Source organism: Plecotus auritus (assembly GCF_963455305.1).
Source record: "Plecotus auritus genome assembly, chromosome: 1".
NCBI classification, from domain to species: domain Eukaryota; kingdom Metazoa; phylum Chordata; class Mammalia; order Chiroptera; family Vespertilionidae; genus Plecotus; species Plecotus auritus.
Genome location: NC_137770.1, coordinates 188,885,085 through 188,909,365, shown reverse-complemented (window position 1 = coordinate 188,909,365; position 24,281 = coordinate 188,885,085). Strand labels below are relative to the sequence as shown.

General features: G+C 42.1%; 1 protein-coding gene across 2 annotated transcripts in view; it reads left to right on the top strand.

The window, feature by feature from the left end:
* Positions 1 to 24,281, top strand: part of AFF1 (ALF transcription elongation factor 1) — a 194,984-nt gene that overhangs the window by 49,177 nt on the left and 121,526 nt on the right. Inside the window, exon 1 of one of the 2 annotated variants that reach the window (XM_080643432.1) lies at positions 15,072 to 15,313. The exons of the other annotated variant lie outside the window; for it this stretch is intronic. Coding sequence (XP_080499558.1) covers positions 15,297 to 15,313 — 17 coding nt within the window. The 5' untranslated portion in view covers positions 15,072 to 15,296. Of the gene's footprint in view, positions 1 to 15,071; positions 15,314 to 24,281 lie in introns of those variants that run through there. 2 annotated transcript variants of the gene reach the window in all.

Genomic DNA, 24,281 nt, shown 5'->3' with positions numbered 1-24,281 from the left:
GAAAGAATCCTGTTTGGATATGAGCACACAATTAAATTTGAAGACTAATGAGATATTTGAGGCTATTAATGGAAAATTTTGTTAGTATCTATAATAATAAAAGCATAATATGCTAATTAGACTGGACAGCCAAACAACCATCCGGATGTCCTTCCAGACAAAGCCATGGCAGTGGGGGTCAAGGCAGAGGCAGTTGGGAGTGATCACGCAGGCAGGTAGAGTGGTTAGGGGCAATGAGGCAGGCAGGCAAGCAGTTAGGGGTGATCAGGCAGGCAGGCAGAGGTGGTTAGGGGCGATGAGGCAGGCAGGCATAGTGGTTAGGGTCGATGAGGCAGGCAAGCAGTTAGGGTCAATCAGGCAGGCAGGACAGGGGTTAGGAGTGATGAGGCAGGCAGGCCCGGGGTTAGGGGCAATGAGGCAGGCAGGCCCGGGGTTAGGGGCAATGAGGCAGGCAGGCAAGCGAGCAGTTAGGACCCAACCGTGCCGTATTGCGAGAGGGATGTCTGACTGCTGGTTTAGGCCCAATCCCACAGGGATCCCTGCGGAATCAGGCCTAAACCAGCAGTCGGATATCCGCCGAGGGGTCCTGGATTGCGAGAGGGTGCAGGCCTGGCTGAGGAACCCTACACCCCCATGCACGAATTTCATGTACCGGGCCCCTAGTTAAACAATAATGAGTATATTAATACTAAAGGGAAAATTTTAGATGGGATGATAGCATTAAAAGAAATCTTCATCTTAAAGTCTCTTTAAGCCTGGAAAATCCTGGTACTTGGATTTCTTACCTATTAGGTGTCTTTTCTTTTTCCTTTCTGCTCCCTATGGAATAGCCATGCTCTCCTATTTTCCTTCTCAGAGTCTTCTCCATGCTGTTATGTGCAAGCAGTGGCGTTGCTTGTGGAAAAGGCTCTATTTAATAGGTGCGCCTCTGAGGGCAGAGACGCCAGCGCTCGGGCTGGAAGGCCTGATCGACCACAGGAAGCTGCTCTGTGCTCCCTTCCTGGCCCTCTATCCCTGCGGAGCAGGGTCTGAACACAACAGTTCTGAACCTTGACTTAGGGGTTAGCCAGGGGCTTGACAACAAAGAGGCTGAGTCAGACTTGGCTGGTCGCCAGCCCTCCCTGTGGAAGTCCTCAATCCTCAGGAGGTGATAACTGACTATTGTGGAGACCAGGGGCAGTGACCATTGTGGAGTAGTAAGGATTTGGTGCTTCCTTAAGGCTGCACAAGGTACTGGAGACAGCAGGACCCTAAACACAGGCACGCACCCCTGCTTTGGTAATATTCAAGGAGCCTTGGTTTAGCTGATGACATCAAAAAGGTGTGAAGGTAACCGAGGCCATGGGCTCCCTCTCCAGAGCTGTACACCAGAGCTTCTGGAAGCAGCCGGCCTCCAGGAGCAGTTTCAGACTGTCCGCAGACAGGATGCGGCCCATAAGGAGGCGTTTGGGTGGTAACCTGCTTTTGAGTGTTATCAAAGTTTATAAAAGCTGGGCTTTAGTACTGCGTGTGGGCAGTGTGGGGCCATATCTAGAGGGCATGGTGCCAAGGAACTTGCTTCAACCATGAGGATAATGTAGAAACCTTAGAAAAATTGTCTGGGTAGAAAATAGTTTTTTGTTTCTTTATTACTTTATCTTGGTCTCTCAGCTGTGAACCACTTAGTGGAGGTTGTTGCAAATATGTAACCTACATACATGGCCCCCTGCAAGTCCACATTTGTTAAAGGAGAGAGAGAGAAATGCTGTGAGTTGAAATGGTTTCAGCCAAGTTAGTTCTTATTCTAAAACCGCTTTCCAGCATAACATGATTGACCTAGATGACTCCACCATCGATAGCAGCATTACTATTACTCGAGACTCAAGAACATGAACTTACAGCTCTGTAGACTTTCTGTTACATCTTTTCAGAAGGATGGAGGTGATTAAATGGCCTGAGACCTCAGATGGAAAACAGGACAGGAGTTCATGTTTACTTCAAATTGCTTTTTTTAAAAAAAAGTATTCTTATGTGTAGTCATTGAAATATGACAGACACTCTGGTCTCAGATACTGAATTTTTTTTTTCCACATTCCTAGTGAAAACAAAACCACCCAACTATGATAATAAATCACTGTTTGCCTTTTGCAGAAAAGCTGATCTTAAAAAAGGGATGTCAAATTTGGGAGCGCTATGATGAAACACAGCTAAACATCAGGGAGAATGACTTTTCTAAAAAACTATAAAAGTAGTCTTATGATTGATTTTTCAAGAAGGTAACAGTAGCTTCTTCCAGGAGCTGCCTGGTTTAGTGGTTGAGAGCATGGACCCTGGTCATAGCTCAGTCCCACCACTGACCAGCTGCACGACTTCAAGAAAATTACCCAGCCTCTTGGGCCTCAGGTTCCTTATCTATAAGCAGAGCTGGTAATCCTGTACTTGGCTTAAAGACTCGTGGCAGGAATTAATTTTAATACAAGCAAAGCATGTAGAACAGGACCGGGTATATTGTGGGTGCTCAGCAGATGTTCCCAGCTCCCGCCACTCACAAAATATTCCAGAACCTTGCTTGCTAGGTTTTGGTATCTAAGACTCTTACTGAATGACTCAAGCATGTGTACTGAGGGAACGTTATCATATTTGGGAGAAAGTAATCTTTCTGTGAATTTCCAATTGGAAATGTAGAGGCCCATTCAGTTGTTAAGCATTTAAAGGCATTGAGCTGGCTTGGAGGTCTTAAGGGCACTAACAAGGTTGTCAGCTGGGAGCAGTTTCCAGCTGAGAGTTCTCACCTTGACTGAGTTCCTAATTGGACTAGCTAGGGAAGCCCCCTCATTTCTGAGAGCGAGACAGTGCATTCTGTGAACTTAGATGGCTGTAATTTTCTTAAGTGAATCCTTAAACATAATGCTTAAAACTAATTATTTAATTAGCTCAATAACTAATAGATCCTTGATCATGAAAAGGTTTAATTGGTTATTAACCAATTTTTTTAAAGGTAGATTTGTTATATTTTCAAGGTATTTAGGATTTAGAAAATGGAGTGAACCTTTCTCCCAGTAAGTGCTAAGAAGACAAGGATTGTTAAAATCTCCCCTGTAAGGTTGCACAGGTGTAGAGAGTGAGAGCAGAGTGGAAGTTTTGGACACCTTTGATCTAACATGGAGTCCCTGTCAACCATGACAGTTATGTCAAGTAACAATATGTCCATGACTGAGGTAATGGGGTGTAACAGGAACACCCTTGGGAGGGGCCTGGAGTACTCAAAACCACAAGTCTGGCCACTTAGATAAGAACTCCATCTGGACACTGATATGAATGGCACCTTCGCCCATTGTGGGCTGTAAGAACTCAGAGCTTATCCATTTGACGCTCGAGCTTGGCTGTACCAGGGGTCTTGGCTTTGACCCAGTGGGACTTCTGCTCCACTGGGTGAGTGCTGCCACCATCTCCACCGGTCATGAGACCGACCCTCACCTCTCTATCTGTGGATGCTACAGTGATTGGGACTTTGCTCTGCTCATTCTATCACATTAGCTCCCCCTTTCTGCATGTAACCTGCATGTGATCGTATTGGCTTATTGGGGAGGTCTCCCCTAATTAACCTGGCATTGTGGAAAGACACAAATGTGTGAGTGTCTCCTTGGTGGATGCTCACACAATAGAGCTTTGCATGTAATAGGTGCTCAATAAATGTTGACTGGTTTCATTTTAATTTTCCTTTTTTTGCATTGTGACTTTGATAGGAAGTAGAGCTCATGACACATACACCTCAAATAAAACTCTACTGACTTTTTGGAGGAGCTCCTCAATCTTCAAATAGAATGTACAATTTGTACCCCAAATTAGGTTTTGAATGGTTTGGGCTCAATCACTTGCTAGAAGTAAAAACAGCCCCGTTTAGGACAGGCCTGGGTATCACAGAAATGGTTCCTAGAACGGGCATGTGAATCACCCAGGACGTTAGTTCTGATGTGGTGGCTCTGGACCAGAACCTGAGGTTCTGCACTTCCAACAAGCCTCCCACGGAAGTGGCTGCTGCCGCCACCACCACTTCTGGAGTATTTTCTGTTTGCTGGAATGCCTCAACAGCAGAGGCTCTCCAACTTGGTGCACGTTAGATCCCCTGAGGACATTTTAAAATACTAAGGCGTGGGCCCCTTCCCCAGGGATTCATTGGCCTGGGGTGTGACCTGAGTGTCAGGAATTTATCAGTCTCCCCAGGTGATGTCCTTGTGGAGGCAAGGTTGTGAAGACTGGAGGACCTGAATTATTTTCCTTAGTTCACATCAGTGTGGATATACCTGTCTTCAAAGTGATGTCCTCTGTGTGTGCTTCAAATTACTATTTTCTGTTCTTTTTAACTTCTTCTTTGGACCCCATGTTTTGAAAGAGTTTCTCTACTAAACACACTACATTGAACAACTTTGTTTTCTTATGTTTGAATTAATCAAACCATAAGCAGTAGTCAGTTAGATCCCTGATCAGCCTGAGCTAACTGGTGTGACCACAACTGAGATGGCATCAGCTCCAGAGTCCTTCCCACCCTTTCTATGGGCAAATGTGTGATTTCTTTGGACTTTTTGAGATGTTGAGAATAGTCCACTGAGCTCTTGCTTGCTTCATTTGTGGACCCAGGTCGGAGTCCATTGATTACATAGTGAGAGAACCCCGCAGATAGTCCTGGTTTGGGGTTAGATCGCTCCCTTTAATTCACGTGTAGGAGGAAGGCTTCCAAGCTGCAACTCCACGGAGTTCTTCACAGGTGTCTGTTTCAGTGCAAACAAGCAGACTTTCCCTTAATCCCATCCAACCTGGAGACTTGATGTACCTGAGAGCTAGGAACTCCTGGTAGGTAAGGAGTGAAGGTTAAGATATCAGAGACGGCTTCTGAGAAGAGCTGCCATGGTTGGGGTTGGAATAATGGTGGTGGAGAAGAGGGGAAAAGACATTCCAGCAAAGAGAACATGCTGTGCGCAGAGATGGGCGGCGTGAGGGAAGTGTCTGGCTGGAGGGGGTTTTGGAGATGGTGTGGGGAGAGGATGGAGGGAAGATGGTAGAGGAGAAGGCTACTGAAGTTGGGCCAAGCTGGGCAAGGGTATTCGATGCCCCCTGAAGAAACTGGTTTTCATTCTGGAGACAGAGGAAATGCACATTTTATTTTTGTCCTTTTCGTAAGAGAATAACATTGATGTATATTTTAAAATGGTATATTCTATATTCTGGCAGTAATGTTGAAGGTTGAGTTGGGGGGAGAGAGTTGGCAAGAGAAATAATTCTTTTGAATCCATTGAAAAAAGCATGATGATATATGAAGAACCTGAAATAAGAGTGGTGGGAGTTCCATAAAAATGGATACAAAGAAGATTGTATCCTCTTCACCTGAGGATATGTTTTAATAATTTTAGAAAAAGAGGAAGGGAGAGAGAGAGAAACATGGACTAGGGATTGAACCGGCAACTTGGGTATGTGCCCTGACCAGAAGAACCGAACCGTTGGCCTTTAGGTGCATGGGACTGTGGCCCAACCAACTGAGCCACATTGGCCAGGGCTATGATTATTTTTAATTTCTAAAAGGAATTAGAAGCTCTGAATGGGTACAATATTGACTCTAAATAAGATTTGGTAAATTAAGGATGTTAGCCCTGGAGCAGCAGTTTCTAAACTTTCCTGTACAACAGAATCACCTGGAGGGGTTGTGGGACTAATTGCTGGGCCCCACCCGCAGAGTTTCGATTGTGTAAGTTTGCAAGGGTCCTGAAAATTTGCAAAAGAATGCAGGAAGGAAGCAACAGGGAAAAAAAAACACCCTGAGGGATAAATGGAGAACAAATACCAAGTTGGTGGAACTTAAACCCAGCTATATCAATAATTTAAATAAATGACTAAACATTTCTATTACAAGACAGAGATCCTGCAGACTGGGTCTTACTGAATATATTAATGTGTTTACAATAAATGCATTTTAAACGCAAAAACCTCAGGTATAAGGGAGAAGGATAGAACAAGATACCCCATCAAACAGTAAGCGTAAGGAAGCTAGATGGCACCCAGAATGAAGAGTCCTGTGGAGCTGACCTGAACGCAATCTGCAGCACATGTTCCAACCCTCGTCAGCCAAGCTCAGGGGAGCCCACCCGGCCCAGCTGCCCCAGTCCCCCTGCAGATCCACGAAGGAGAAAAATAAATGTTGATATAATTCCCTTTAAAAACAAGAAAAAAGAAAAAGAAAGCTAGATGGCCACATTAGGTTCAAGAGGTCAGAAGGAGAATCAATGGGTGAGAACTGCAGAAGAGCCAATGCTGGTGCTATGGAGCACAGAACTTTCCAGTGCTCATCACTGGCCAGCAGTGGAAGGGGCTGCCTTGTCATTCCAACAGTGGTCTCTGGAGGTAGGCAAACAGGCCAGTCTAGAGAAAGAGCATTCTTGCCTGGAGAAATGGATTAGATGACCCCTGCTTTCTTTCAGGAGCTAAGGTTTTATTTTACAGTCACCTACTCACTGCATAACTACAAACCACAGTGATTCCATAAGATAACAATGGAGCTGAAAAATTCCTCTTGCCGAGTGATGTCATAGCCATGGAAATGTCACAGCACAACACATTACTCACGTGTGTGTGGTGATGCTGGTGTAAACAAACCCACTGTGCTGCCTGTCAGATAAAAGCATAGTACAAACAATGTTGTACGGTTCAGAATACTTGATAATGATGATAAATGACTATGTTACTGGTTTGTGTATTTACTGTACTATGCTATTTATCATTATTTTAGAGTGTATTCTTTCTACTTATTAAAAAATGTTTGCTGTAAAACAGTATTGCCATGTTTCTTGTTTATTCAGTCTCTTGATCGCATCATTTTCTCTTGTGCTTGATTTAATCTCATGTTTTAGACAAGTACATGCTGTCCAGGCTGGTGTCCTAGGAGCAGTAGGTTATGCCATTGAGCCTCAGAGTGCAGGCGGCTCACCATCTAGGTCTGTGTACGTGCACTCTAGGATGTTCACCCGTGGCAAAGTTGCCTAAGGACGCAATTCTCAGAAGGACACATTTCTCAGAATGTGTCTCTGTCATTAAGTAGCGCATGACTCCACTTCCTTTTTTACAGTTGTGATTTTCAGGTATGTGTTCATTTTATAATACTTAGAAAATTCTAAAATGTGCAGAAAAGATAAGTCATCTGCCAGCATTTTGGTAAAGGGGCCCAGTCAATCTTTTTAATATGCATATTTAATCAATTCTGATGAAGTGGAATCATGGCAAGTGCAGTGTATTGCAACAGCTTTTAAACACTCCCTTATCCTGTGTTATGTATTTCCATGCTATTAAATGTGTCTGTAAAACAGGAGGGTGAAAGCATGTTCAACCCAGGGAGAGAAAGTAATTAGAGACTAGTTTTATAAATTCAAAACATTTTAAAGGGATGCTTTCTGCACTCCTGTACTTTTACAGGCTCAGAGCACTCTGGGATTTTTGTGGTGATTTGTATGTGGAGAAAGAGCCAGGAAAAGGAATGAGTGCCTGATCTTTAGTTTGGGCCACTGGTGACTGTTGGATAACCAAGGACCAAGGGGGAGAGGAGTAGGTTGTATCTGGGGCCAGATTCACGTTGAGTTGGAGTTCTGGGGGTCACTGCCTGGCCTGAGCCATTTCTCAGTCTGACCGTGTATCTTTCCCTCGCCCACTTGCCTTTCCTTTTTAAAAGCATCACTACTACCCCACTCCCTGCATACTCGTTATTGTGCGTACTCACTGGGTTCGGCTACTCTAAAACTTAAGGGGGCAGATCCAATTTCAAGGGGCTTATTGCTAATCATTACAGGTACAAACATTATAGAGCTATGGAATTCAGATCTTCAATTAACTGCTTTCGTGTCTCCCTGCCACCCCCTCCCCCCCTCCCATTCTGCCTTTGGTGATGAAATGCTCTCCTTCCTCTGGAGAAACCACCCTTGTGGAGCTGAGCAGTGTGTAGGCTGAATGATAGCTTTTTCTTGGCCTCTCTAGTGTGATACACTTTTCACTGATTTATTTATTTTATACAACCTCCCAAGTGCCTTTTCACACCCAGAAAAGAGTTTGGGGGCAGCTGAAAAGAACAGACTTGGAGTTGGGTTGGGCTGGAGTGACACTTGGGGAAGTCACTGATGATACTGTCCAAGACATGGTGTGGACTGAGAGGACAGTGACGTTTTCTGGTCGTTTCTATTAGATCCTGTATGTGTGAGCAGAAGGAATTATAATATAAAATGAGTTGCTCCCTAACTAGAGTGGTATTCTGAAAGTTCACAGAGGAAAGCTTCAAGGAAGGTGGTCACTGGCCTTACAAAGGAAGAAGACCATTTGTTTAGAAAGTCCAGCTGGGATGGCTGAAGGAGCCTGAGGCATGGCTTTTAAGGAGCGGAGACTGATACTGGGGGAAACGGCTGATGGTAGAATTGGATGGGGTAGAGAAAATAGAAGGTGAGCCTGGAGCTCCTGGTAGTACAGAAAGTAAGGAAATGCTCAAAAGCCAAGTCAATGACAAAATGGGAGCAAGTCAAAGGGGCAAGGAGCTAACCTGAAAGAGCTCCCAATGGCCAAGGCTTGGACAACTTGAGCAACAAAATACATCATGCAGTATTGGATTATAACCCAAAGTATAAAACAAATATCCACACGTCCATAGTGATTGACTAAATGAATAACCAGAGAAGAAAATCTTTCTTACACAAGAATTCTAAATAATATGTGTAGACCTACCACCCTACAGGAGGTGAAATATAAACCCCTCCCTCTCTTGAAGGGAAAAACATTGGACAAGCCCAGTTAGAGCGACATTCTGCAGGATACCTGGTCTGAATGCAGAGCTGTGAAGGTCCTGAAAAATAAGGGAGGACTGAGAAACTGTCACAGACCCAGTGCAGTGGGTGATGCCCTGGATTGGGTCTTGGAACAGAAAGAGGACATTAACAGAGAAACGAATAAAATCAGAATCAAGTCTGGAGTTTAGTTCATAGTAGAAGCCTATGCTGATTTCTCAGTTTGACAAATGACAAATGGTATTTATTATAAGATGTGAAAATGGGGGAACTGACTGGGGAAGTGTATGGTAATTCTTTGCAACTTTTCTGTAAATCTAAAAGTATTCCAAAATAAAAAGTCTGAAAAAGTGTGTGTGAGAGAGTGTGAGTATGAATGTGTGTGTGTTGGGATGCGGGGTTGAAGGAACTTGAGCTTGTTTGTAGGCTGAGAATAAGTTATTGGTGTAGATGGGCAGGGGTGTTTGGGAGGGGAAGGAGGGATGCTTTATCAGTGCACAATAGAGGGAGATATGGAGAAATGCAGACTAGAAGCAGAGAAAAAGAAAAGAGGTAAAGAAAGAGTTCAAGTTGGGCAGTAGTCTTTAAACATCTTTGTGCACTCCCAACAGAATGTTGAAAAATTGCAAGTCTCCATTCTCAGACTTATCATCTGAGACATAGCAGAGAAAAATCTGACTTCTGAGGGCCCTGTCCATCTTATTTCATAATTCTAATATATAGCTAGGTAGGTACGGCATGGGGTTACCTGGATGTCTATTTCTATTTTCTGTTTTGAGCTCAGGCACTCTCCTCCTATATAGAACTGTTCCTTTGGGGCCTTAGAGGTATTTATATCCGGGAGCAGTGTATCCTTTGAAGGTTGATTTGGTTGGGTGAGAGGCCTGCTTTCTTGTTCAAGAAGGGAAAGGCAAGCAGGTAGTGAAAGGAAATCCTGAACCCTGGTTTTAGGGAAGGGATTTGGAAATTAAAGACCTGGTAATAGATTTATTTAAAACCTTTGCCCTCATACTTCTTGAGACTTTCCATGTACCCCATTTTGAAGACCCTGGTAGAGGACTGAGAGGAAGTGAATGTAGAATATTGCCTGGGGAGGGAGAGAACTTTCTCAGGACTTCTTTGTGTTGTGGTCACAGCGGAAGGGGAAGGGAGCCAGTTCCTTCTCAGCGATGCTTACTAATGCTTACTACACCGTTTTCCCTGCGGCCTCTCCCCTGGGCACTGCTCTTTTTCTCCTCCTTTGTCTCTCCTCCCTTTTCCTGGGTTGATTTATTTGAGATCAGGTCCTAGTGGCAACCTTGAGCACCCTTCTCCTGGTGAAGTGATTTGTGTAATGTCCTCATTAAACAACATTCCATTGAAACGAAGTAGCAATTCTTAGGAGATTTGACCTATGTATATTTTAGACCAAAAGTGCTCCTAGAGAGTAGACTCATTGAATGAGCATAATGGTACAAACGTATACATTGAATGAGGTATTTTATAGTTCCGATAAGGGCAACCTGTTCACATTTTTAAAAAATAATTAAGATGTGTTAGATTTTGTCTTCCATCTCTTAAATTAAAAAAAGTTTAAAAATGTAAATATATATATTTTTAAACATATGTCTATCCATATTTTGCCAAATAAATGATGGAGCACTTAAAGATTATTTTCACTCTAGGATAACAATATCTAGTGCACATTTGTGATTGTACTTAAGATGTGTTACACATGCCACATATATTGTTGCCACTACATGTGTGTAAGTCACTTATAAAGCTCATTGATTTACTAGTAAAGAGCGAATGAAGCTCTGGCTGATGTGGCTAAGTTGGTTGGGCATTGTCTCATGCACGGAAAGGTTGCTGGTTCTAATCCCATGCCCATGCCCATGCCTGGATTTCAGGCTCTGTTCCTGGTAGGGGCCTGCAGGAGGCAGCCAATTGATGTTCCACTCTCACATCCATGATTCTCTCTCTCTCTTCCCTCTAAAAAACAATTTCAAAAAATCTTTATAGAGCTAATAAAAAGGTACTCTTGTGATTCAAGAATCCGTTTCAGATAGTAGACTACTCTAAATTCTGCCCTATTTATTAAATTCTTATAAATTCTGCCCTAATTATTAAATCGTGTACCTTCCTCCTTTGGTTTAACATACCTGGTTACTGTAGGATTGATGAATTCAGGAAATGTAGAGTTGATTAGCACATTTTCACTGTACAGAAAAACTTATTAGATAGATGATGTTTTGCTGTTATATAACATCTTTCCACTATTTTCATTAGAAAGTCTTCACTGTACTGGGCAATGACTAATATAATCCTAATTTTGTAAAAGGGCAGTGAAGATTGGCAGGTGATCTGACTCTTTATTTTCCAGGTAAGTTGGATGTATTAGTTGGTCCAGTTTGAGCATACTCTAGGGCCCAGGAAGTCTTCCCAAGTCTATGCAGGGGTCCTCAAACGTTTTAAACAGGGGGGGCCAGTTCACTGTCCCTCAGACCGTTGTAGGGCCGGACTATAGTTAAAAAAAAAACAACTATGAACAAATTCCTATGCGCACTGCGGGCCCGGGACGAGTCGGCTGCTAAGCAGGACAGGCAGCGGCACCCGGCGGGCCGGATAAACGTCCTTGGCGGGCCGCATGTGGCCCGCGGGCCGTAGTTTGAGAACCCCTGCTAGAGCCTCAGGTCCTTGCTAAGTAGGTTGCAAGGAATCATGAACCACATCAAAGTATAACAGATGTTGTATGTGGTCCTGTATCCTCAAATTTCATCAGAAAGCCGAAGAATTCTGTGCCACCAAAAGGTTAAGAATGTCTTTGTTCAGTGTCACTGCTGAACAAGTCTGTGGGTCGGGTACAGTGGTGTTTTCAGACACTTGGAAATAATAGCGCCCATGTTTGTATTGCAGTAGTTCTTTAGCCACATATAGTATTCAGTTACAGAATTTCTCCTCCACTTACCTCCAGTATTTTTAGATTTATTGCAAATCTAGTGTAGTCCCACTTCTGTTTCATATTACCATCACTAATTTACATTACAGATGATCTGGAGAGGCCAGGGAATCTCAGTTGTAATCCTGATCTGCTGTTCATTCCAAATTTCCTTTTGGGTAAATATTTGCTGTATTCTTTCATTTCTTCATAGTATTTAAATAATGTCAGGACAATGGACACAGCTCACAGAGGAAAAATTTAATTTTAAATATTAGTGTTGTTACCATTCTAGCTTGTGGTAAATGGAAAATTTGTGAGTAAATGCTATTATGAAATATTGTTTCGGCTTACTTATATGTCTGACATCAATTTGTTTAAAGCATAAATGATCATATTTGGTATTTAGAACAGCAAGAGAAAAATGGGGGGAAATGACAAGCAAAACATTTCTGGGAGGAGACTTTTGTCTGAATTTATATACTTTGTTTTTTAAGGTGGGTTTATCTCTCTACTATTATATATACATATATATATATATATCCACCCAACAGTATTTTATTGTTCAATAGAGAACTCTTAGGAATGAAAATAAATACTTCTAACCATGATCCTTAAAATGACTGAGGGATTATGAACCCACACTGAGTCAAAAAGCTCTTAACATTTTCTAAATACACATAATCTAAGTAAATGGTTCACATATAAGCAGACAAGTATTCGCTGGCAAATTTGTTAAAATGCACATGCCTGGGACCTCACCCCATAAGGATTTTGATTCCGTAGTTCTAGAGTTTATGTTTTTAAACATGTTCCAAGTGATTTGACCACATTTTTGTTAAGGCTGATCTAGGTGCTAAGAGGTTTCATGGTAATAGCTATAATATAATGATATTACCTTTAATATAAGGGAAGCCATGATGAGTGTGGAGAGGTGAGGGAGACATGGAAGTATTGGCAAATGACATGGAATAATTTTGCGCCCCAAAAATCATTGGAAAAAGCAACTTATTTCCAAAATTGAAAAAATTAGTAAGACGAGTGGTGTTATTTTACATTTATGCAGATGTCTTTACTGTCTTTACTGTCTAGCTCAGTGGTCGGCAAACTCATTAGTCAACAGAGCGGCAAACCGCGGCTCGCGAGCCGCATGTGGCTTGTGAGCCGCAGTTTGCCGACCACTGGTCTAGCTTAACAGAAGACAGCTGGAATCACATGTCTGTTTCTGTATTCCATTTTAACAGTGTTTTGGTTGAAGTCTATGAAGAAGATTCAGTCTCACAGAGAAAATACCTTTTTTTGATTCTAAGCCCAAATTCCAACAACAAGTCATAGTTTCTGAAGGTTCTTTGCAGTGTGGAATCTGAAATCATATCATTGAGCGTTTTTGTTTTTATTAACTTTGCTACATTAAAATCCATTGGTCTGTCTTGAACTTTCAGTGGATCTTTACCATGAGTGATTTTGTACATTCAGAAAATATTGGTCACTAAGTCATGCAGACCTTCTAAAATCACATTCATTACTGTCCTTATCTCATCAGAAAAGTCTGTAAGTATTGGGTGGCAGATGTGAAGTTATCCAAAACGCTTGAAAGCTCAAAATTGGTTGTTGACAATAAATACTGTCAGTTGTTTTCCTTGCAGAAACAGACTCACTTTGTTCACTGTTGAGAAAATGACTGCCAAATACCCAAGTCAAGGTACCCACATTTTGTCAATTGTTATTTCAAGAGAAAATGGTCGTCCACGAAAAAGCAGCTAGTGCAGCTTGCAACTCAATTACACAAGTGCCTTTTTTCCAGACCCCCATTGTACTCCACTCTGCAGCAGCCGAGTGCTTCCTGTGTACTTCCCATTCTGTCACAAAGAACATCAAAATGACCTGGACTCAAGGGTCAAGATTTAATAAAGTAGTAATTCCTACAGCTTGCTTCCTTAAGGGCTTTCGCGAAGGAAATTGGTGTGTGCCTTTTTTTCATTTTTTATTGCTAATATGCGGTGAAGAAGAATGCAGTGACTACCAGGCCCATTTGCTGCCACTGCCTTGATTAGCGCTAAGGCGCCAGCAGTTTCCCCACAATTACTTTTGCACCATGAGTGCAAATGTCAGCACAGTGAAAAGACAAATAATGTCTTTGTGTTATTCTAAAAATAGTGTTGCCCTCTGAGAAGGTCGTGGGGACTCTCCAGAGTCCACTAATCACACTTTGAGAACCACCATTGGAGATGCATTGGGCCTTTTTCCCACCCCCAGCCTCCCAACTTTGTATTTTTTTGTGCCAGACATCAACATGTCTGTATTCTAGGGCTTCTTAGTGATACAGTCTGGAGTATCTCTGTGTGATGGGCAACAACTGTCACGATTCTAGCTAGAGTGGGGAGTGCACAGGACAGGCATTCATTTAAGAATTTCCAGCTCCTTCGTTGTGCTGTGGTCCCCATGAGTGTTGAAGCACAACCTCCCTCCATCTCTACCCACGGAAGTTTTTTTCTTTAGGCAGTTTAACTTTAAATGCCTTCCCCAGCATAGGACGCGATTTCTTTTGTATTTCTTATACAGTTAACTATGCTGTTCGTTTGCATCCTCAGTACTTTTTGAAAATTTTCTCAATCCCTTAATTACTTCAAGAACCAAACTGAGTTCGTTTCCTTTGTAATCTGCATATTATTTTAAAAAAAGGAGGGCGTTTTGTAAATATTTGTCTCAATATAAAATGAAATCAAAACTGAAAGCGAGCGGAGTAAAACAAGTGTGCGTGAGTTGCACATTTCCTGACTGCAAGCATTGCAAAGATCAAAAGTAGCGAACGTGGTTTACTGCTGTGGTTTTTATTCCTTGCTCTCTGCAGCCTCTTGGGGCTCAGTATTCAACAAATACTCAAATTGGAGCTGGAGTTCCGAGCGGCCGGGTACCTTATGTTCCGGCGGTGTGTTTGTACATTGTTAAACCTGGCAAGAACACTAGTCCCGAAGCCTGCAGGCGGGGCTCACCGCGAACGGCCGAGCTGGGCTGCGTTGGCGCCTGTGCTCCGTGCCCCCGCCCGCGCAGCCCAGCCTCCGGCTAGGACCGGCCGAGCGCCATGCCCATTTAAGGAGGAGGGCCGTACCATCAGAACTTTGTTCAGGGGGAGGGGGGTGTTCAGGCGAACTCTGACAACTTTAATTGAGCCCAAAAGATTTCCTTTCCTTTCCAACCCTGGCCCGAGGTCTCGTGCTGTTGGGTGGGAGCTGGGAGCGGGTGGGCTTTGGGCGTGGGCCCCTTTCGTGTCCTTTTTCCGAAATAGCCCTGCGGGATCTTACTCGCTTTGAATTCGGACGCGGTGTCCCCCCCGGCCCGGCCCGAGTGTGGTTGGTCCGCGAGGCCCCAGTGCCCGGATGTCCATCAGGATTAGTGCGAGCCAATACGCTGGGAGCCGGAGGCTGTGCCGAGGACGACGGGCTCGGAGCAGGTACTCAGTCCCGCAACCCAGGGAGCCGCGCAGGGGAGCCGTCCCCGCCGGGCGCCGGCAAATGGTGAGCGCGGCGCTGGCAGAAGGGCCGCGGGGGGAAGGCTCTGATGGACAGAAGACCTTGAGCTCTAGCGACTGAATTATGGCAGCCCAGTCCAGGTAAACCCGGCGCGGGGAGAAACTTTTACAATGTGTTCGTGGCCAGGGATTTGAAGGTTGCGGGGGGAGGGTTGGGGTGCTGCGAAGGAGATGGGCAGGAAGGGAGGCAGCTTTGTCACCGCTTTCTCATCATTCCCGATGCCAGGGCGGGTAGTTAGTTACTGTCAGAGAGAGAAAACGGCAGAGAACATCCTAGACAGGTCCTGTCGGGGAGAGCAGAGCCTCGCATTCAAGTTAGGATTAAAGTTAACATGCTCTCCTCGTCCAAAAACCGTCGTTAATTTCAGAGAAATGAAGTTGATTGAATGTGTCTGCCTTTCCCCAAATTTTCATTTACTTTCTTTGTGCACCTTCCTTGGGGTCTCTTCATTTTTTTTTTTTTATTCATTCCCCTCTGGTGTCGTGAGTAGAGTTGTATACATCAATTAATGTGAAACAGTTCACCTTGTGGGGTGGGGGGGTTGAGAATTTGCCTAGTGAGCGATTGAAAATTTTATTGCGAAAATGTACGATTCCCCATAAAACGACACAGCTTGAATCTGCTGAGCGGGCAGAGGCCGGAATGTGCGGGGCTGGAGAAGGGGAGGATAATGAGCAGCAGTTGGTGTGGGGGGGACGCTATTGCAGGAGCCTCAAGCTCTGACTTTTCCGTGGTTTTTAACTCATTTTGTAATATGAGCGTTGAAGACTGATGATGACAAGGCATTAGTGACTATTTTAAGATTCAAACTGTGGTGGGAGTTCATTTTAGTTGTGACAGCAGTTGGTGCTAAAGGGACACAGGAGTTATGTGTGTTTATTTTTTTCACCTTCAGATTTACTAGAAAGCAGTTTGGTGTCACAGCCTTAAACTATTAAAGAGGGCTCTTCAAGTGGATATTTGTGGCATAGTGATTGGGGGATATCTTAGAAGGCTAAACCACATTCCATTGCCAAAGACCCAGATGGGTCACTGGGAGAAATACAAGTTTTGATGGTGAAGTTTGGGTTAGATGAGACTTTAATAAATTATTTCCTCTGATAGACCCTTCAAGGAAGAAAAAGAATTGCTCCATGTAGAACACCTCTCCTAGGCGCTACCTGCTTTGTATATTTAATCCTCTCAGCGCAGTGGTGTAATCTCTGCCCCCATTTTATTGATTGTTCTAGGAAGGAGTTCTTAACTTGGGGCTAAGGAGAGCAACTTGGATGGGAAACCAAAGTTGCATATTTATTTTTGCTAAGTTCACCTGGAATTTAACTGCCAAAGGGGTCCATGGCACAAAACCTTTGCTTAACATACACCTTTATCTAGGAAATTCAGTAACTGCTCTCTAACAGTGCAATAATATGGAGCTGGGATTTGAATTCAGGTGTGAGTGATTTCAGTGCCCCAGCCCTTAAACTAATTAGGAATGAACGGATTTAATGGCTACATTGGATGCCTCCGTGTGCCAGGCACCACGACTTTAATGGGATTACCTCTGACTCTCCTCAGTCACTGAAGAAGGCGAGGGCTTTTATTTTCACATGAGGTCAGTTAAGGAAACTGAGGCCCAGCCAGCCTTTCTTGCTCGAGGTCACACAGGTAGAGAGCGCTTGCTCACTTCCAGGCTGCCTCTTGAATGCTGAGGTGAGGTGTTACAAGGGAGCGGCAAAGCCTCAATAAAATAAAAGCGTGCAAAAACACAATTTCTGCTAAAAGTGCTTTGCTCCAAGATGTAACCTGAGTTATTAGTGTGGTGGTTCAACCTGTCAGCAGTTGAAATAGGAGGACTGTCCATATTTCACTCTTCTACCTGGCTTTCAGACATGCCCTTGAACTAGGAACAAAGCCACAGGCCTATGATGTGCGCTGTTTTCTTAGCCTACGTACTGGGAGTATATCTCACAAAGTGTAAATGTCCATTTTCTTCCTTTACATCTGGAATGAGGTCCACACTCATTTAGACATGCTGTTTTGAGGGAGAGTGGGTAACCTTTGAGATCCAAAGAGAGACTATGTGGAGAAGGTTGCAGATATTTGTGGATTTCAGGGAAACCTCAAAGCTGGGCCAAGTGACCCTGAGTAGTCCTAAGTGAAACTGAGCCATCATCTATGATATATAATCTGGGCTAGTAAAATCTTGCCCATGTGCCACACACTGTATCTGTTTGCTCTTGAAACAAGTAATTTAGATTGCTGGGCTCATTGGACCTAACGATTCATAGTTTGGTTTGTTCTAACCACAGTAGTTTCATTGTGCACTGTTCAAATTTTATTTATTTTTATTTATTTATTTATTTATTTATTTACTTACTTAATTAATTTATTTATTTAAGAGGTAGGTGGGAACTTAGCCGAAACTGAATTTTGTAGCACTGATAGTGAATAGAGCTGACCCCGGCACTTTTCTCTCATTATTTGGCATTGGTATAAGGCAGTGGTCGGCAAACTGCGAGCCGCGCTTTGCCGCTCTGTTGACTAATGAGTTTGCCGACCACTGGTATAAGGTAATATCCTTGATCTTGTTACTGATGAGTGGTATATGACTAATTTTTCATGCGTATAGACTAGGCAGTGTGTTCTTTTTCAGTAGTCAGCAAAATATTACTTCACATTTCTTAGTATCCCCTGCATAAGCTGGAAGTACTTCGAATAAGTGAGGGACCTACCTAAGTATTTCTTGGCTTGTGAACTTTTATAAATTGAGGTTGTATATTCCTCATTTTAAAACTTAAGAGTAGGAAATTGATCATTTTATTTTGCTTTGTGGTTAATTCCTTCTCTAGAAAAGGAAGACTTATTGTAGAAGGTGAATTGCCTACATTTTAAGAATTAGAATTTGGGTCAGTAATTCGAAAACATGGAATATTTGGTTGAGTTTTCAGAGTGTGGAGAAAGGCACTCACTTAGAAATGCAACATTAGTTACAGCTGGAGTGCGCTGTGCCTCACTCTGGGATTAATGTGTGTTTCTCTGGAACCTGTAAGCACAACAGATACTTGACCACACTTCCTTGTGGGAATTGTAACAAACTTGCTTTCTCTAATGTGAAATAGTTACAGATTCTGGCTTTTGTTTCCAAATTCTGATTTCAAGCACATGGATACTATGTTCTTATATTAAATACACAGTCTGGCATGCCCTCTTTTGAGAACGAATAAGCCTATGATAGGTAGGGGTGGGCATGGAATCCCAACAGTTTGTAGATCTGTCTTTTTCTGGGAGGATTAGATTGCTTTATATTGAGGAGTATGTCGATGGATGCAACCGAAAGGGCTTTGTGTGGTTCCGCATCTCTGCTCACCTCCTCATTGAAGCAACTCCTGAATTCTAGGAAGGAATATATACTTACCTTCAACTACCATCAGGGATTAACTGGTTTTAAAATGCACCTTGTGCTACCTGAGGAGCCCTGGCCCACCCCTACCCTGGGGGTGAAAGGTGTAAGGGTGGGAGTGGGGGAGATGAACTTGCTTCTTTAGGAGAATAGCATTTGGTGACTGAGAACATCTCAAAAGTGCACTTTCACATTAATAGCAAAAGGAAATTAGTTTGTCCCGGTCAGGTGGCTCAGTTGGTTGGAGCATCGTGCTATACACCAAAAAGGTTGTGGGTTTGATTTCTAATAAGGGTACATACCTAGGTTTCGGTTCAATCCATGTACAGGCACAAACAGGAGGCAACCTACCGATGTTCCCTCCCCCTCCCCTGTACCCCTCTCTCTCCCTGTTCCTCTCCTCTCTCTCTTTCTAAAATCAATAAGCATATCTTTCCTTGGGTGAGGATTAAAAAAAAATTAGGTTTATCAACTCACCCACCATTGTTTGTTTGTTTGAATTTGACTTAATGTTAATGTAGCTTTAAAAAAAATAAAGCAAAATCAGATTGTTCCCAAGATTATTATGAAGCCGGTTTTTGGTGGCTCTTTTTTATTTTGGTCAGGGAAATTTTTCTATTGCAAAAAAGGCAATGCTGTTAAACTGGTATAGAACCAGTTTTGCTCTGCCCTCTGCCCCCACCCCTGATTTATGAACTACTGATACCATGGAAGAAAATTCCTGAAAGCAAAGAAGCTCTGAATAAATATGGGCAAATATCAAAGACGATTGCTGTGGTATTTTGGAAAGTACAGTTCAAGGAACTGATTTCAAGAGGGAAATAATTTATGCACTATTTTGACTCAGTGAATGGTTTCATTTTTCCCCTTCTGACACCATTGTATACAATGTCCTTGACAGAAGAGAAACACAGACAGGTCTATTAAATGATTTCCTTCTGGTTCATCCTGAGCGCTCAGCTGAGCTTCCTGACTCACAGACTAGAGCTCCTTCCATGATAAAGACAGGAAGGAGGATTGAGTCATTTTTTCAGTCAGCTGGTTTATGGAGATGTTCTTTGGCAAAATTAACACAAGTGATTCCTTGAGAGATTTAGGAGATTCTATATACTAGACCATGAAAAGGTATTCAATAGCTGGTTCTATATCTTAAACAATTTTTTTTAGTAGTTTATTGACTTTTAAGAGAGAGAGAGGGAGGGAGGGAGAGAGAGAGAGGGGGAGAGAGAGAGAGAGAGAGAGAGAGAGAGAGATGTGAGAGCACATTGATCAATAGATAAGCTGCCTCCTGCACGCCCCTACCGGGGAGCTGCAGACCTGGAATCAAATGGCAACCTTTCAGTGCATAGGATGATGCCCAACCGAGTCACAAGAGAGCCAGGGCTGGTTCTGTTACTTTTGAAAATGGAATTTAGTGAATGCTGTATTTAAATAATTTGAATATCAAATATACTTGGTAATGAAAAATATCTTAATCATGGATAAGATAAATCTATTCACTCCTCTTGGTGTTATCATTTATTTGTTTTGAGCATCCAAACCTATGTATTACCTAATGGCTGTAAAATGGAGGACTTAGAAAGCAGGTTAGCTTCATTACTGCTTTGAAGAACAATAGACAACTTGATTGCTTCTAAATATATAAGCCTAGTTTTCTTTTCTTTTCTTTTTTTTAAAATATATTTTATTGATATTTTACAGAGAGGAAGGGAGAGGGATAGAGAGCTAGAAACATCGATGAGAGAGAAACATCCATCAGCTGCCTCCTGCACACCTCCCACTGGGGATATGCCTGCAACCAAGGTACATGCCCTTGACCGGAATCGAACCCGGGACCCCTCAGTCCACAGGCCGACGCTCTATCCACTGAGCCAAACCGGTTTCAGCAAGCCTAGTTTTCTTTTAGCAAATTTCTCCATTTTGTTCATTTTCCAAGGTTGGCAAATATACTTAATTCCAAAATTTCCTGTCTTCTAAAAAGGAAAGGCCTGGGTGTGAGAAAGAACTGCTAGCAACAGTATATTCTCATTTTCCCTTTGTACTACTTGGAAATGTGGTCTGCACCTTTTGGACAGAATTTCTTGGCTCAGAATTATAAACATAGCAAGCTTGGGTGTCATGATCTCTTTGTTGTGGCTCACTTACATTGTATTGATAGAGGGTGGGTGCATAACTTTTGCAGTTTAAATAATTACCTGTCTTTTTTTTACCTATGTGAAAATAATTGGGAGGGTGGGGGAAAGCTAAACTTGTAATATTTTACCTATGCTTCAGGGTGTTCTCAATTCATTTTATTATAAACATAACATTTATTCATTTGCTCAAAATAATTACAGCAAGTAGAATGCACAGTAATGTCTTGCGCAATTATAAATGTATCACATGAAATGTAACTTTAGACCTTAATGGGAAGAATAAGATTTATAGCTTTTGGTGGTAATGCCCTGGAAACTCAGAAGTAAAAATTAACTTTAAATTCATCAGGCGCCGACTTTTGACTTTTTGTGTCTTGGTGGTGATCAGAGTTGAGAATTCTTCCTGTGTGCATACCTTTCCCTTTACCTATTCACAGTGAGCTAAAGCGTATCCCTATGGCCACATAGCCAATAGACTTAATATTCTGGAAGTCTGGTGAATGTCTGTTTTCTTGTGTTGGTTTATTGGCTTTGTTTTTAATTTAATCAGATTGAACTCCTATCAGATTCTTAAGGCTCTTCCTCAAAGCAGTAATTTGATGTCCGTTTTAATATATTAAGAAGGAATCCCAAGTGAAATCTTGTGAAAGGGAACTGAAGCAAACAGAAAGGGGGAAGTATGCTGAATTTCTATTGACACCTAAATTGTCTTATATTTCCAAAGGGCATGCATAGTTTGACCACATTCTGAAAGTACCAAGAATTGTTCCTCCTCTGCATGGCTCAGGATGATGACCACTTGGAGATCTATAGGCTACGTGATCCTTTGTTTGGGTGGGCTGGGCAGAGGTAAGGATATGGCTCTTGAGTCACTAGCTTACCTTTACTTTATCCAAAAGGATATAGCCCTTCTTTCCAGTATTGCTTACTACTGGATGGCCAGTTAAAAGTAAGCTAATATTTTAAGGAGTGGTGTGGTCATCTTAAGTTCAAAGTCAGTTAGACTTAAGAATCATTACGTGTGCTTGTTAACATAGTCTGGTCTCCCCCTTCACTCCAACCCCAAGATTCTGATGGACAGGTCCAGGGCAGAGTTTGGGTGGAGCCCTGCTGGCTCTGAGGCAAGGCCTATGTACCACTCTTTGTGAAGTGGGGTGTGTTTGAGAGACATATGTAAATTACAATATATATTGTGCAGTGCAATTACATTTGGTTTTATTGAAATAGACACGAAGTTGGTGAAGGTAGATATCTACCTCTCGAAATTTATGTTCCAGTTACAAACTAAGTTAAAATGACCAACTGCACCGACAGTTAAAAAATAGGAGAAAGAAGGTATCCAGAAATAATGCCCAATGTTTAATTGTGCAGCACTCTCCTGTGACCTGTTTCTTCTCAAGGACCTGGGTAGTTCATTTACCCTTTCCTATCCTCCTGGGCTCCTTCCCAAAACTAACTCCCCTCCCCCAGGTTATCAGGTGGCAGTTGGGTTTGTTCCCAGGGAAAAGTTACAACTGTGAATTGGTCAATTATATCTAAACTTTATGAAACTGAAATGAAAGTTTGGTGTTTTGTTTGCTTTGTGTGTGTTTTAACTACTGTTGTTGAACAAATAATATTCAACAAAAAATTTTTAATGGGATTCCTACTGGGAAGTAAATGTTAAAATTATAGCAGATGTCGGTTCCTGTAACAAAATTCAGGAAACACTTTCTGGTATGTGGGCGTTGTAACTTCAGTTCTTGGAACTTTCCTTCAGGAAACTGTCCTGTCAAAAGCATAACAGTCAAAAAAAAAAATATGAAGCACAATTCACAAACTGTGTTGTGCAGTGTAATTAAATTTTGATTTGGTGCATATGTTTGTGTGGCTGTGACAGAGCTGAGACTATCACGTGACTTTTGTCTTGGATAATGTACATCTGGATAACTTGTTAAATTGCTTCTCTCCCCTCCCCCCAGTCTTTGCTTTAAAAATACAGGTGTATCTGATTTACTCTGGATGTGGAAAGTAGTATAAAATTAACCAGTTCCCATTGTTTTGTGCAAAGTATGAAACCTGTTCTCTACTCAGCTTTGCAGAGTTGACTTGTTTTTAGTCTCCTAACTGACTGTAGACATTTCTAAATAAGATGCCCTTATTCTAGTAAGTTAGTAGCTCTGCTACCAAAAATACTGATAAACATTTGAGTCCAAGATATTATGATTTAAAAAAAATTATATAAAGCAGCAATTTTAAACTGGTGTGCCACAAGAATTTTTAAAATATGCAATGCCTGTTGAGGTGGGGGGCGAGGGTGGGCTAGAGAGGTCAGTGGGGGAAAAAGTGGAACATATGTAATACTTTCAACAATAAAGATTTTAAAAAAACTTTTGCCAATTTGAATGCAATTAAAAAAACATGCAATACCCTATTATTTAGTCAGGGACACTGACCTCTTCTTACTTAGATTGTCAAATAAAAAATTGACAATAGCCAACACAACACTGGTAGTCCCATGTGAATGAATCAAAATTATATCCTTTTTTTTGTCAGATCGGTAAAATATATATATTTTTTGGTGTGCTGCACAATTTTAGTGATTAGTTTATGTGTGCCATACGATGAAAAAGAGTGAAAGTTGCTAATTTAAAGGAAAACAGAACCTCTTACTGAGTTAATATGCTGTTTTATTTCTTTATTTTTAATATGCTACATTCGAAATAGCTTTTAAAATTCATTAAAAAGGGATATTTATTGGTACAAAGTCTGGCCAGTAACACAAGACCTAAAGCTGTCATTTTATTTATTTATGTTTTCTAGTAACCTTGACCTAGCAATTACACTTTTAGGAATTATGTTTTTCTGTTATTCTTTTATGGCCTGTATCACTTCCCCCCTCAGTCCCCTGTTAGAATTAGACCATACTTGTGCTAACTCTCCACTTAAAAAAGCTGTGTAAATATAAAGTTCGTGCCACATGGAAAAAATTAGGCAGCAACGTTTCCTAATATTAGCTTAGTGAAAAAATGAAATGAAACCCAGTATGTTACATTTGTTTCAAAATGAAGTTATACTACCTGAAATATGGGAAAGAATAAGGAGATAAGTATTGGCTGCTTGTCACGTCACTTGGTTTTAGGGACATTCAAACTTAGTTTTTATTTGTTTTTTAAATTTTATTTTATTGATTTCTTACAGAGAGGAAGGGAGAGGGATTGAGAGCCAGAAACATCAATCAGCTGCCTCCTGCACACCCCCTGCTGGGGATGTGCCCGCAACCAAGGTACATGCCCTTGACCGGAATCAAACCTGGGACCCTTGAGTCCGCAGGCCGACGCTCTATCCACTGAGCCAAACCAGCCAGGGCCAAACTTAGTTTTTAAATGGGATTGTGCCCAGAAGACAAAAAAAGCCCTAGATTGGAAGTTTTAAATGGTTGAATTTGATGATCACATTATTTTGCCAATAGTGTTGATAGAGTGGTGGTTGTTTTTTTTAACCCTCATGATTGGCCTATTCTTACACAAACACTTTCATCTTTTTCTTATT